Raw genomic sequence first — 12,527 nt, forward strand, 5'->3', positions numbered from 1 at the left:
ATAAAACAATAAAGCTATCTTTTTCTGCGCCAGAACTACACACTCATCAATTATTTTCGACAAACAGTAATTTGTATCATTATGTCCAGCTTTATAACGGTGTATTTACAGGCGCAATACGGTGTAATATACTTCTTACAGTGCACGTGTCTATGTGTCAAGGTGAGCATTAATATGATAGCAAAGCATTATGTGTGTTAAATATAAAAAATTTAGAAAATACTACTTATGATACTTGACAATATCAGCACAGAGTAATAATGATAGATAAGATAATGTCTATTATCTTAAAAAAAAATCTTCTACACATCCGGCTCGAAGGACCAAGTTTTCTTTTTTGATGTAATTGAACAATAATTTTGAAAGAAAAGTAATAGAAGGAAGTTTAAAATATTTTAAGTTCGATCGTAGAACTTTTTATAACTGATTCCAGACATCAAATAATTAAGTATTAACAGTTAAGTATTTGTTGTATTGCTCATCACAATTCTTCATCATTAAAAATGCAAGATTAATCTACTGTTCTAAAATATAAGAGTTACTCACTGCTGATAGAGAAGGTGGAGTTTTGCAAGTCTCGCTGTCCAGGCTCTCGCATCTTTCGTCCGGTGGGAGTGCTGCAGCCGGACACCGACAGACCCTCCATTTGATTGTTGGATATGCTCAGTTCTATAAAGTATGAAAGAGTAAATAGTAAATATTTCAACTACGGAATTTTTAAAGTTTAGCTGAAAAGGAATAAAAGAGAAATTAAATTTTAAATTAGTGTTTAATTGAATCTTTTATATAAATGTTATCGCTGGATATATTTTGGTTGTAACAAGGTCAATACGTGTCATAAAATGAAGATAAAGTATTAAGATAATCGAATATAATAATCTGTAGGACTGTTCATACAACATATCAAGTATAAAACCAAATTATGGCTTAAATATGGTTCATTGTAAATCTAAAAATCAAACGGATCAGGTTTAATCAACGCTTATGTTTAAGTGATGGGTGAGCTCACCGGTGGGGGTCCCGTTGGTGTAGGCGGGCGAGGCCCTCGGGGATTCCCGGCCCCCGTCCGACACGTCGCTCGCCTGCTGCTCGTTACGCGCGCCGTACACCGTCGGAGAGTCCGGCGGAGTGTTCAGGAACTTTCCGAATCCTGAGATAACGAAACATACCCTACATTTTATTTCAAACTATTTTCCGAATCAAAATTATATTACACTTTATCGTTTACAAGTGATAAAATGACATGAAGCAAGTTTGAGCCCCAGGGGCTATTTCTTATACCTAACTCCTGTCCTCAAACTCGAGGGCGAAAACTAATAATGAATATTTTGTTACCTTCGACGACTCGTAGTTCGCCGTCATCGAGACAAACGCGACCATTGACGATAACGTATTGGGGACTACCAATTACGTGCTGACCCTGAAAAGATAGATTTTTCCAGTTATGGCAGTATGTCAGGAATATTCAATATCATAACACAAAAGTAATGTTATTGTAATAACAATATTATATATAACATGACTGTTTCGGGATGCCATGCTACGTTTAACGCCATAGATTTGATAGCTTTTTCCAACAACAATAGGAGTACAGATAAATAAATAACTTTCGACATTTCAATTAACCTGATGTTTTTTGGTCGAGATCTTAAATTATAATCTAGATAGGTTATATTATACATATTTCTCATGGATTAGTGATAAAATAGTTTTAAATGTCGGCGAAATTGCTATCGAAACTTTGGAAGTAAAATTAAGGTGGTGTTAGTGAAGTGAAATAGTGATTGGATTATAAATAAAAGTGTTTTAATCAAGTACTATTAGCTAGGAGCAAATCCCAAGGAAAATGTAATTCTAGGGCTCATCTCTACTCCTTATTCGATTGAATTGTATAAGGGGTATTACAGATTTGATCAAATTTGGAGGCTTGGGGCTTACTCCAACCCGCATTGGAGCAGCGTAGTGGAATAAGCTCCAAACCTTCTCCTCAAAAGGGAGAGGAGGCCTCAGCCCAGCAGTGGGACATTAACATGCTGGTACTTTGATCAAATCTACTAATCGAATGGTTCGTACGTTACAAATATACGTACATTAATGACCATATGCAATAGGGGAGGGGGGGGGGTCAGTACCACGAATATGTTGAAGTCGACGGCGTGGTGGTGCGTGTGCGCGGAGACGGTGCGCTCGTGGCGGGGGTCCCACAGCTCCAGGTCAGCGTCGGCACCCGCGGCCACGCGGTCCTTGCGCGGCCACAGGTGGAACACGCGCGCCGCCGCCGCGCTGCTCACCGACACGAAGCGGCACGGGTCCATGGCGCCTGCGCGTACACGCGGTGAGTCGACCACACCGCGCATGGACTTGGCGATGTAAGAAATAATAACCATTCCTAACATTGCCGATGTGCCCCCGATCTTGGGAGCTGAGATATTTTGCCTTTTTTGCCTGTTACACTGGCTCACTCACGCTTCAAACCGGAACGCAACAATTTCTGAACTGTCATAAAATTATTAATTATATTTCGTGATATATTATATTTCGATATTTCCCCGCAATAGTACCCGAGGAGTTTCATTTATTTGAACAGTCTAAACTCTAGAGAGTGCATTACACAATGAATTTTCGGGCAAGACGATTCGTGATTACCCTCGAAAACAATTTGCAAACATGGCTTAAAAGTGAAATGGGGCGGTAGTTTTTCAGAAGAGCTTTATCACCCTTCTTGAAAAACAGCACCACCACACTTCTGCTCCATGTCTTCAGTGTTATACCATTGTGGAGGACGGAATTAAAGATGTTAGCCATCTCTCTCAGAACTGGTGTGCCTCCTGCTTTGAGAAGCTCTGAGGTATTTCCGTCATCTCCTGAAGCCTTGTTGTTTCCAAGTTGCCCGAGAGCAATCCTAATCTCGCCCAAATCGATGTCGGGAAGATCGTCTGATAGATGGCGTGTTAGTCTGGCTCGTGGGTCATCCGCACTGTGGGACTTAGGTGGAGGTACTCGTGATGAGTATAAATCGCCATAGTACTTTTCGACTTCAGCTAGAATCTCTGGTTTTGAGGTGACGGTTGTGCCTTGTATGGTTCTGTGTTTTGTCAGGTGACAACAGGAGGTATGTGACTTTGCAAGAACCTTTGAGCCCCTATTGAGTGCTATAGCATCTTCAATATTCCGGGAATTCGCTCGTCTTGTGTCACGCCTTATTAGTTTTTTAACCTTCCTGTTAAGTGCCTGACACTCAGATGGCGTCATGTTCTGCTGTTCTCGTCTCCTCGTCATCTCGTTCAGAGTTTCGCCTGAGAGCTTCGACTTACGTCCATTGCTCTTTTGTCGAAAGTAATTTTGGCCTACCTCGCGGATGACACGCACCAGACCATTGGTGGCGTCGTCAATACCCTGCCTGGTTTCCAACATGGCAAATCGGTTCTGTAGTTCCAGCTGGAAGCTTTCGCAACCAGCTTCGACCTGAGGCAGAGTTGGTCTAAGAGTCGACTTCATTAACCGCGATCGTTCTATTTTAGTGTTAATATTCAGGGTGCCTCTTACCAGGCGATGATCACTTCCAGTGTTTACCCTGTTGATCACGGAGACATCCCTAAATATTTGGCGCTTATTGGATAAAATTAAGTCGATCTCATTCATCGCTATGTTATCAGGGCATCGCCAGGTCCACTTCCTTTGGGGCTTTTTCTGGAAAAATGAATTCATCAGAAATAATCGCTGAGCCTCGAGGAAGTTTACCAGCATTTGTCCCCGATGATTTCTGCGCCCATAGCCGAATTTTCCTACCCTCGATTCACCATCTTCTTGTACTCCCACTTTGGCATTGAAGTCACCCATAACAATTGTGTAGAAGGTATTGGTACGAGACATAGCTTTCACTATGTCTTCGTACATGGCTTCGACCTCTTCGTCAGTGTATGTAGACGTTGGGGCATACACTTGTATAACCTTCAAGGCATACCTCTCGGTTATCTTTAAGACAAGGTATGCCACCCTCACCGACACACTGCCAACCTCCACGACATTGCATCTGAGTGACTTGTGGATCAAAAAGCCGACGCCACCTTGGGATGCTTGGTGTCCTTCTCGGAAGTAGAGTAAGTGACCGGCATCTAGTGTCATCGTGTCCTCGCCCTGTCTTCGGATTTCTGATAGATATTATTATTATTATAATAGATCTAAGGGTAAAAGTTGAAATACTTAGAAGTAACCACGACATGCAAAAATGACACTAAGCATCTAAAATAATAATGAAAGAAACCAGTGACAGATTTTTGACAATCAAAACGCTTCTATATTGAAATATATTAATACATATTATCTCTATGGCAGCTATATGTCTGTTCGTAACTGTTAATTGTTAATGGCTGTGTGTGTCCGGAACGAAGCTGAACGCCTGAATTTTTTTATAATAACGATGTTAATCCCCTGAAAACAGGGGTCTGGAACAGCATTCTTGAATTTCCGGAGTCCGAAAAAGCAAGAATGCTGTATAAACTTCTTATAATAGGATTAAACCGCATAAACTCGATTATAATTCTGTATTTTTAAGCTCCTACAGGAGCCATGATCACTATGTGCCCAAACTCCTTAAAAATTTAGATTAACTGTTGATTGTATTTGTGCCAAATGGGAGTTTTCTGAGACCTTTAACAAATTACATAAAAGTGAATTCGAGTGAACCGAGCACGTCTTTTACGATTTATTTTTTGTGAATGTTTGTATCAGAGCTTATAAGGTATGACGCTAGAAAAATGCGTTACGCGTTTCCCCCACGGGAACAGTGGGGTTTATGTGGGGCTCGCTGGTGTCCTAGGCGCCGAGTGCGCCCCGAACATCGGAACATCCACTAAAAAAGCAGCGGTAGCCTTTCCGTCTTAACGAGGAGCGCCACGGGATCGCTTGCGCATGCTACCGTGACGAAACATATAATACCTGTGTTAACCGCCTTCTGCCAGAGTATAGCCATACGATCTTCAACACCATTAACACCATTGGGTATCTTGATGAAGTTGCCTTTCCCGAGCTCCTTGTCCTTCTCGTGGAAAGTGCAGTTGTCGCTGGCTATTATTTGCAAATCGTCACTGGAATATAAATATTAAAATATAATTATAATAATCGACGTGACATTATAAATTCGATATGGTTTTGTTATGTTTTATGTCTGTATACACTTTTGTAATATAATGTAGGTGGTGTAATATATTGAGTATGAGTATGTTGCGAGTGTATTTTTGTGTGGTGTAGTAAAATATGGTGTTGTGTATTGTCGTACTGTTTACACTGATATCAAATATCGGCTATAGCTTGGTGTGGTGAGGTGTAACGTGGTATGGTTGAATTTAGTGTATCGTGGTGTGTGGCGAGTAGTGTATCGTGGTGTGTGGCGAGTAGTGTATCGTGGTGTATTGCGGTACACGTATACAGACTGCGCGAGCGCGTCGACGATGGCGGTGGGCGTGTCCCGCGCGCGCAGCGGCGGCGACAGCACGTGCGCCGCCGCGTGGCGGAAGCACGCGTTGCCGTAGTGGGAGCCTGCGGTACGACACGTACATTATACTAACGCACCTTTTTTATAGAATGGGAAGGCGGACGAGCATATGGGCCACCTGATGGTAAGTGGTCCCCGACGCCCATAGACATTGGCATTGTAAGAAATGTTAACCATCGCTAACATCACCGATGCGCCCCCAACCTAGGGAACTAAGGTGTTATGTCCCCTGTGCCTGTAATTACACTGGCTCACTCGCCCTTCAAACAATACATATGTAGAGTTTGTTTACATAAAGTTCAACCCAGTCACCAGATTAACCGTATCTATTTTTATGACAATGCTTTCATTCTTTGAGGGGGTTTTCGTAACTTACTCCATAATATACAACAAAAGAACCAAACTACCAATTAAATGAGTTAACGAAAATAGTTCAATTAGTTTCGACATTCGACAATCAGCCAAATACCAAGTATAAAATTAAGTTTTATAATTTAATGATAACATTTATATTTGAAATGAATCAAAACAATGAGTCGAATGATGAATGGAAAAATGATTCTTTCGGTATTTTTTTTATTACCGTGTTCTTGTTTATATGATAAAGAAACCTAAACAATTATATAACAAAATGATTGAATACAATTACGGATTTAGCTATAAATTAATATTGTTTAGGGGTGTGATTAGTTAAACGATGCTGTTTTATTCTTTCAAATGTCAAATCAATGATGAGAAAAAGAGACAAATCACTGGGACTAAATATCCGCTATATAAGTAAGACCGCTAATGTGTCTAAGCTATTATAACAGATAAAAAATATCTACATACGATTTAAAACAAAAAAAAAGTTATTTTAAAAGCTAAGGACCCTTTTACTCCTTAAGATTTTTTGATAATAACTTTGTGGTGTACATACCATCACTACCAATGCTAGCGGCCAGGGTTTCACCGATCAACGGCTGCTTCTGCCGAGTCCTAGCGAGACGGAGAGCTTGGACAGCGCTCTTTGACATCATATGTACTATGTAGAGCGGAGAGTTCATCTGAAAAATACAGAAAATTTAGATTTTGAGACATACGTTGTTTTGCTGACTGTAATATTTTATTGTGTTGTCTTTTGAATGATATACCTCCAAATAAAATTTGTTTCTAATATTTTTAGTAAACATCAATTTTTGCCTTAATCTATAACAAAATTCCTTCACCACTGATGGTGAAGTAAAACATCGTGAACAAACCTGCATGTGTCTAATTTCATTGAAATAATGCCACATGTGTATTCTACCAACCCGCATTGGAGCAGCGTGGTGAAATAAAAAAAGGGAGAGGAGGCCTTAGCCCAGCAGTGGGACATTAGCGGGCTGTTACCGTTTTATACAACAAATATAATGTACTGACTCAAAATAGTATGGCCTACTGCGCAGGAAATATTATAATGCGTACAAGTATGTATATGATAAACACAGACTCACTCTTTATTTCTTTACTCTCATAATCTGATGGGATGGCAGACTCGACAGGAATAGGAAGAGAGCACAAGTGCGTGTTATAGCAGGTACACAGGTTTCTGTTCGAACCCTGATTGGTATTTGTATGTATATATTAATAGTTTTACCTGGTTAGCGATGACACAAGCTCTGTTGACAGCCTCAGCCTCAACTTCCTCATCCCTGGAGAACGCATGACCCTCGGGGCCGGTCACTCCCGCAGCCAGCAGCTTCTCAGTATTGCGAGCTATTATACTGCCGTTTTCAGCGTGAATCTGCAATTATGACGTCGATTTTTATACAGATTGTTTTAAACGCAATGTAATGATGATATTATGATAAAAGTTAAATGACTTTATGATTTAATAATGCATTCTAAGTTTATAAAATCACGTTAATAAAATGCCCTATGAAAGATTTTCATGCGAATATATGGGCATTATACTCGTGTTATGTTAACTTAACTGTAGCCTTTTTTTTAGCACAGAAAAAACATGGTACACGTTTCCCCCACGGGTACAGTGGTGGGGGGGAGGATGTGGGGCTTGCCGGTGTCTAAAGCGCCGAGTGCGCCCCTAACATCAGAATACCTACTAAAAAACCAGCGGTACCCTTTCCGTCTTAACAAGGAGCGCCACGGGATCGCTTTCGCATGCTACCGTGAACTATACAGCCTGTTCCAATCTGAGATCTGCTCAAGATAAACAAACATTGGATTTACGAATTTCATGCAATTTGCTCTTGATCAATATATTTAAATTAATTACTTCAATCCACCATTGAACCACTTATATCCATTTTAAACTTCTATAGTTTCGATATCAACATCGAATTAACGAATGAATGATGAATGTCAAAGATTATTCTCGACCAAATATCGCGTAAATTTAATGTCAAAGTTGTTTTTTTTACTACTCTTGTGGTTGAAACAGACCATACAAATCTGATTATTCAAAACAATATATATATATTGTTGTTTCTAAATATATATATATATATACATAAATATATATATATATATATATACATAAATATATATATATATATATATATATATATATATATATATATATATATATATTTAAGAAGATTCCTTAAAAAGTAACCAATAATTTTAGACGAGAAGATTTTTGAGCAACTTTATGAATACCCCATCTCATCCCGTGGGGGGCGTAGAAGTCGACCCGAGGGAATATACACCAGAGAACGGACAGCAGCGTCTCTCTGAGTACTATGACTAACTTACTGCGATCGCCAACCCGTCTGCCAAGCGTGGCGATTATGGCATATCCCCTCATGATTCGCGCAACTAAACCACGGCCCCTAGTCCCCGGCAGCCCTGCTATTCCTAGCCTTGGTAACAGCTGTGGTAACGGCGGGACAGGGGGTGCTAAGAATCCCCGGCAGATTTCGTGTTACCAACACCGACGACCTCTGGCCCTGGCAACATATAACACGCGTACACTGCGGACCGACGAGAAGATCATCGAACTGGAGGAAGAATTGAGCAGGTTACACTGGGATATCGTCGGATTATCCGAAGTCCGAAGACAGGGGGAGGATACGATGATCCTGAAATCCGGTAACCTTCTCTATTTCCGAGAGGGCGATCAACTGTCTCAGGGTGGTGTCGGGTTCATAGTCCACAAGTACCTCGTTAACAACGTTGTGAAAATCGAGAGCGTGTCGGCTAGGGTGGCGTACTTTATACTCAGAATCACCAAGCGGTATTCTTTGAAGGTCATACAGGTATACGCGCCGACTTCGACACACTCCGACGATGAGGTTGAGGTCATGTATGAGGATTTATCTAAAGCCATACATACCAACAAGACTCATTTCACTGTTGTAATGGGGGACTTTAACGCGAAGCTGGACAAACGATACGGTGATGAGTTAAAGGTGGGACCTCATGGAATTGGAGACCGCAACCCTCGGGGCCAGATGTTGGCCGACTTTATGGAGAAGGAGGGACTCTTTATGATGAACTCCTTTTTCAAGAAGCCAGGTCAGCGTAAATGGACCTGGGTGAGCCCTGATGGGAAAACCAAGAATGAGATAGACTTCATCTTGTCGACGAGAAGACAAATATTTAATGACGTCTCCGTGATCAATGCAGTCAAAACTGGGAGCGATCACAGACTCATAAGAGGCTCGTTAAATATCAATGTTAAACTCCAGAGGTCCCGACTGATGAAGTCTACGCTCCGACCATCACTTCTCGAAATCCGAAATCCCGAAGCCTTTCAGCTCGAACTCCGAAACCGATTCGATTGCCTAGCAGACTGCGAGGAAGTGGACAACGACAGGCTTGTGGAAACTGTCCGTACGGCTGGGTCTAAGACCTTCAAGACCAGCCGTACAAAAGGAACCAAAAAGATCTCTGCCTCTACCCTACGGCTTATGGAGGAAAGACGGAAAATGATTCTGACGTCCCCAGCTGATGCTGCCGGCTATCGGCTGATCAACAGACAGATTTCAAAGTCTCTAACTCGCGACACTCGCCAATTTAATACAATGCGCATTAAAGAGGCCATTTAGCGGAACAAAGGCTCTAAAGTGTTCGCCAGAGATCTGTCTGTTGGTCAGAGTCAACTGACAAGGCTGAAACTGAGGATGGCAGAATAGTCATGTCAAGATCTGAGCTGTTGGAAGAGGTTGAGAAGTTCTACGGTCAGCTGTACACGACAGCTCAATCACCTGTCAGTAGTCATGCTGCAGATCCCAGAGCAAGACTAACCCGACACTACACTGAAGATTTTCAGGACGTCAGTCTTTTCGAGATTAGAATGGCTCTCGGACAACTCAAAAACAACAAGGCACCTGGTGATGATGGTATTACAGCCGAGCTTCTGAAGGCGGGTGGTACACCGATCCTCAGGGCTCTTCAGAGGCTTTTTAACTCCGTCATTGCCAAAGGTCAAACGCCAAAAGCATGGCACGGAAGTGTGGTGGTACTTTTCTTTAAGAAGGGTGATAAAACCCTTCTGAAGAATTACAGGCCCATCTCACTGCTGAGTCATGTTTACAAGTTGTTTTCGAGAGTCATTACGAATCGTCTCGAGCGAAGGCTTGACGACTTCCAGCCACCCGAACAAGCCGGATTCCGGAAAGGCTTTAGCACCATAGACCACATACATACGCTGCGGCAAGTTATACAGAAGACTGAGGAGTATAACCAGCCACTTTGCTTAGCGTTTGTGGACTATGAGAAAGCCTTTGATTCGATCGAAACCTGAGCCGTGCTGAATTCTCTTCAAAGGTGCCAAATTGATTATCGGTATATCAGGGTGTTAAAGTGCTTGTACGAGAACGCCACCATGTCGATCCGACTCCAGGATCAGAACTAAAAACCTATCCAACTACAGAGAGGTGTAAGACAGGGAGACGTGATATCTCCGAAACTGTTTACCGCTGCATTGGAAGATGTTTTAAAGCTTCTGGACTGGAACGGACTTGGCATCAATATCAACGGCGAATACATCACTCATCTTCGATTTGCCGATGACATTGTAATTATGGCTGAGACCTTGGAAGACCTCGGCACTATGCTCAATGACCTCAGCAGGGTTTCCCAACAAGTAGGTCTAAAATGAACATGGACAAGACGAAAATCATGTCGAACATCCATGTTGCACCCACTCAAGTCAAGGTTGGAAATTCTGCACTCGAAGTTGTAGACAACTATGTCTACCTAGGTCAGACCATCCAACTAGGTAGGTCCAACTTCGAGAAAGAGGTCAATCGTCGAATTCAACTCGGCTGGGCAGCGTTCGGGAAGCTACACGATATCTTCTCATCCCAAATACCGCAGTGTCTCAAGTCGAAAGTCTTCGACCAGTGTGTGTTGCCAGTCATGACTTATGGATCAGAGACGTGGTCGCTCACAATGGGCCTCATAAGAAGGCTCAAGGTCACTCAAAGGGCAATGGAGAGGGCTATGCTCGGAGTTTCTCTGCGAGATCGAATCAGAAATGATGAAATCCGCAGGCGAACCAAAGTAACCGACATAGCCCGAAGAATTGCTAAATTGAAGTGGCAGTGGGCGGGGCACATTGCTCGCAGAACCGACGGCCGCTGGGGCAGAAAGGTTCTCGAGTGGCGACCACGAACCGGAAGACGCAGCGTGGGCAGGCCCCCTACAAGGTGGACCGACGACTTAGAACGAGTCGCGGGAAGCCGTTGGATGCGGACAGCGCAAGATCGGCCAACGTGAAAATCCTTGGGGGAGGCCTTTGTCCAGCAGTGGACGTCTTTCGGCTGGTGATGATGATGATGATTTATGAATAAATATATTTTAGTTAATTCTCAACTCAAATACAATTTGGCTATAGTTATCACACGAAACAAGAAAGCCGAGATGGCCTAGTGGTTAGAACGCGTGAATCTTAACCGATGATCATGGGTTCAAGCCCGGGCAAGCACCACTGAATGTTCATGTGCTTAATTTGTGTTTATAATTCATCTCGTGCTTGACGATGAAAGAAAACATCGTGAGGAAACCTGCATGTGTTTAATTTCATTGAAATTCTGCACATGTGTATTCTACCAACTCGTATTGGAGCAGCGTGGTGGAATAAGCTCCAAACCTTCTCCACAAAAGGGACAGGAGGCCTTAGCCCAGCAGTGGGAGATTAAAAAGGTGTTACTGTACTGTACTGTACTATCAAACATAACATCTTAATTTGTACTCACTAGAGGCAACGCCTTCAATTCGACACATGTCTCCATGAACTGGCAGAGCTCGTAATCATTCAGCATCCAGGCATCCTTGTAAGACATAAACATCTTGAACGAGTTGATGCCATGCTCCGCAACCAGCTGCTGCATTTCTTTCTTCACAGATGGCGACCACCAGGTGACACCGACGTGGAGAGCGTAGTCACAGCACACCTGAAGGAAGATTTTAAGATGGTAAGTAAGGAGGTAGCGATAAGTGGTCAGTGAGCCATAGGCATTTTAAGCATTATCTATTCACTGCTCTGGAAATATTGGAATTTTAATTTATGTAATCTTTAAACCATGTAATAATTGACTCGCTCAGTGTTCTCGATAATAGATTAATCATTTTTATATTAATATTTAGAGAAATTGAAGCCTGAATCTTTGATATTTATTTTGTGTTTGTTTTATATGTTTCACTCATAGCTAGTCCATAATATATTATGACATTCCAAACTTAAAATAAACGGAATATTCTAGAACGCCTCACGTAGTTTCATGACCACATTCTACATATTTACGAAAGTTTAACTGCTTTACTGTTACAACTAAAATTTAAAAGCGGACGTTTTTAACGGTCAACAATAAAACCAACTATGTAATTTATGAATATACTTTCACTAATTTAAATAGTAATTACTTAGTTTAGGGGAAATGCATGTTAAAACATACATATAAAAGTATTACTTGAATTACACTCGAAAACTCGAAAAGCGGTCACTAAAACGGTATGCATTTTAATTGAGTGAAAAGTGATTTCATACAGAACGAATTGATTTGTTTTTCACTCGATTCCCCTTAAAGTATTGAAATAATAGCTT

At 41.8% G+C, this 12,527-nt stretch overlaps 1 protein-coding gene across 21 annotated transcripts in view; it reads right to left on the reverse strand.

Annotated features, from left to right (window-relative positions):
* LOC126777874 (dihydropyrimidinase) overlaps nt 1–12,527 on the reverse strand; it is a 230,501-nt gene that overhangs the window by 176,610 nt on the left and 41,364 nt on the right. For 3 of the 21 annotated variants that reach the window (XM_050501145.1, XM_050501141.1, XM_050501156.1), the window contains exon 10: nt 2,228–2,320. The exons of 12 other annotated variants lie outside the window; for them this stretch is intronic. In XM_050501145.1, the coding sequence (XP_050357102.1) occupies nt 2,228–2,320 (93 nt within the window). Of the gene's footprint in view, nt 1–546; nt 670–1,009; nt 1,151–1,335; nt 1,421–2,227; nt 2,321–4,938; nt 5,088–5,432; nt 5,539–12,527 lie in introns of all 21 variants that reach the window. 6 more of the 21 variants (XM_050501152.1, XM_050501151.1, XM_050501144.1 and 3 more) reach the window with 4 other exon arrangements.

The sequence above is a fragment of the Nymphalis io genome, chromosome 24, assembly GCF_905147045.1.
Source record: "Nymphalis io chromosome 24, ilAglIoxx1.1, whole genome shotgun sequence".
Taxonomy (NCBI): domain Eukaryota; kingdom Metazoa; phylum Arthropoda; class Insecta; order Lepidoptera; family Nymphalidae; genus Nymphalis; species Nymphalis io.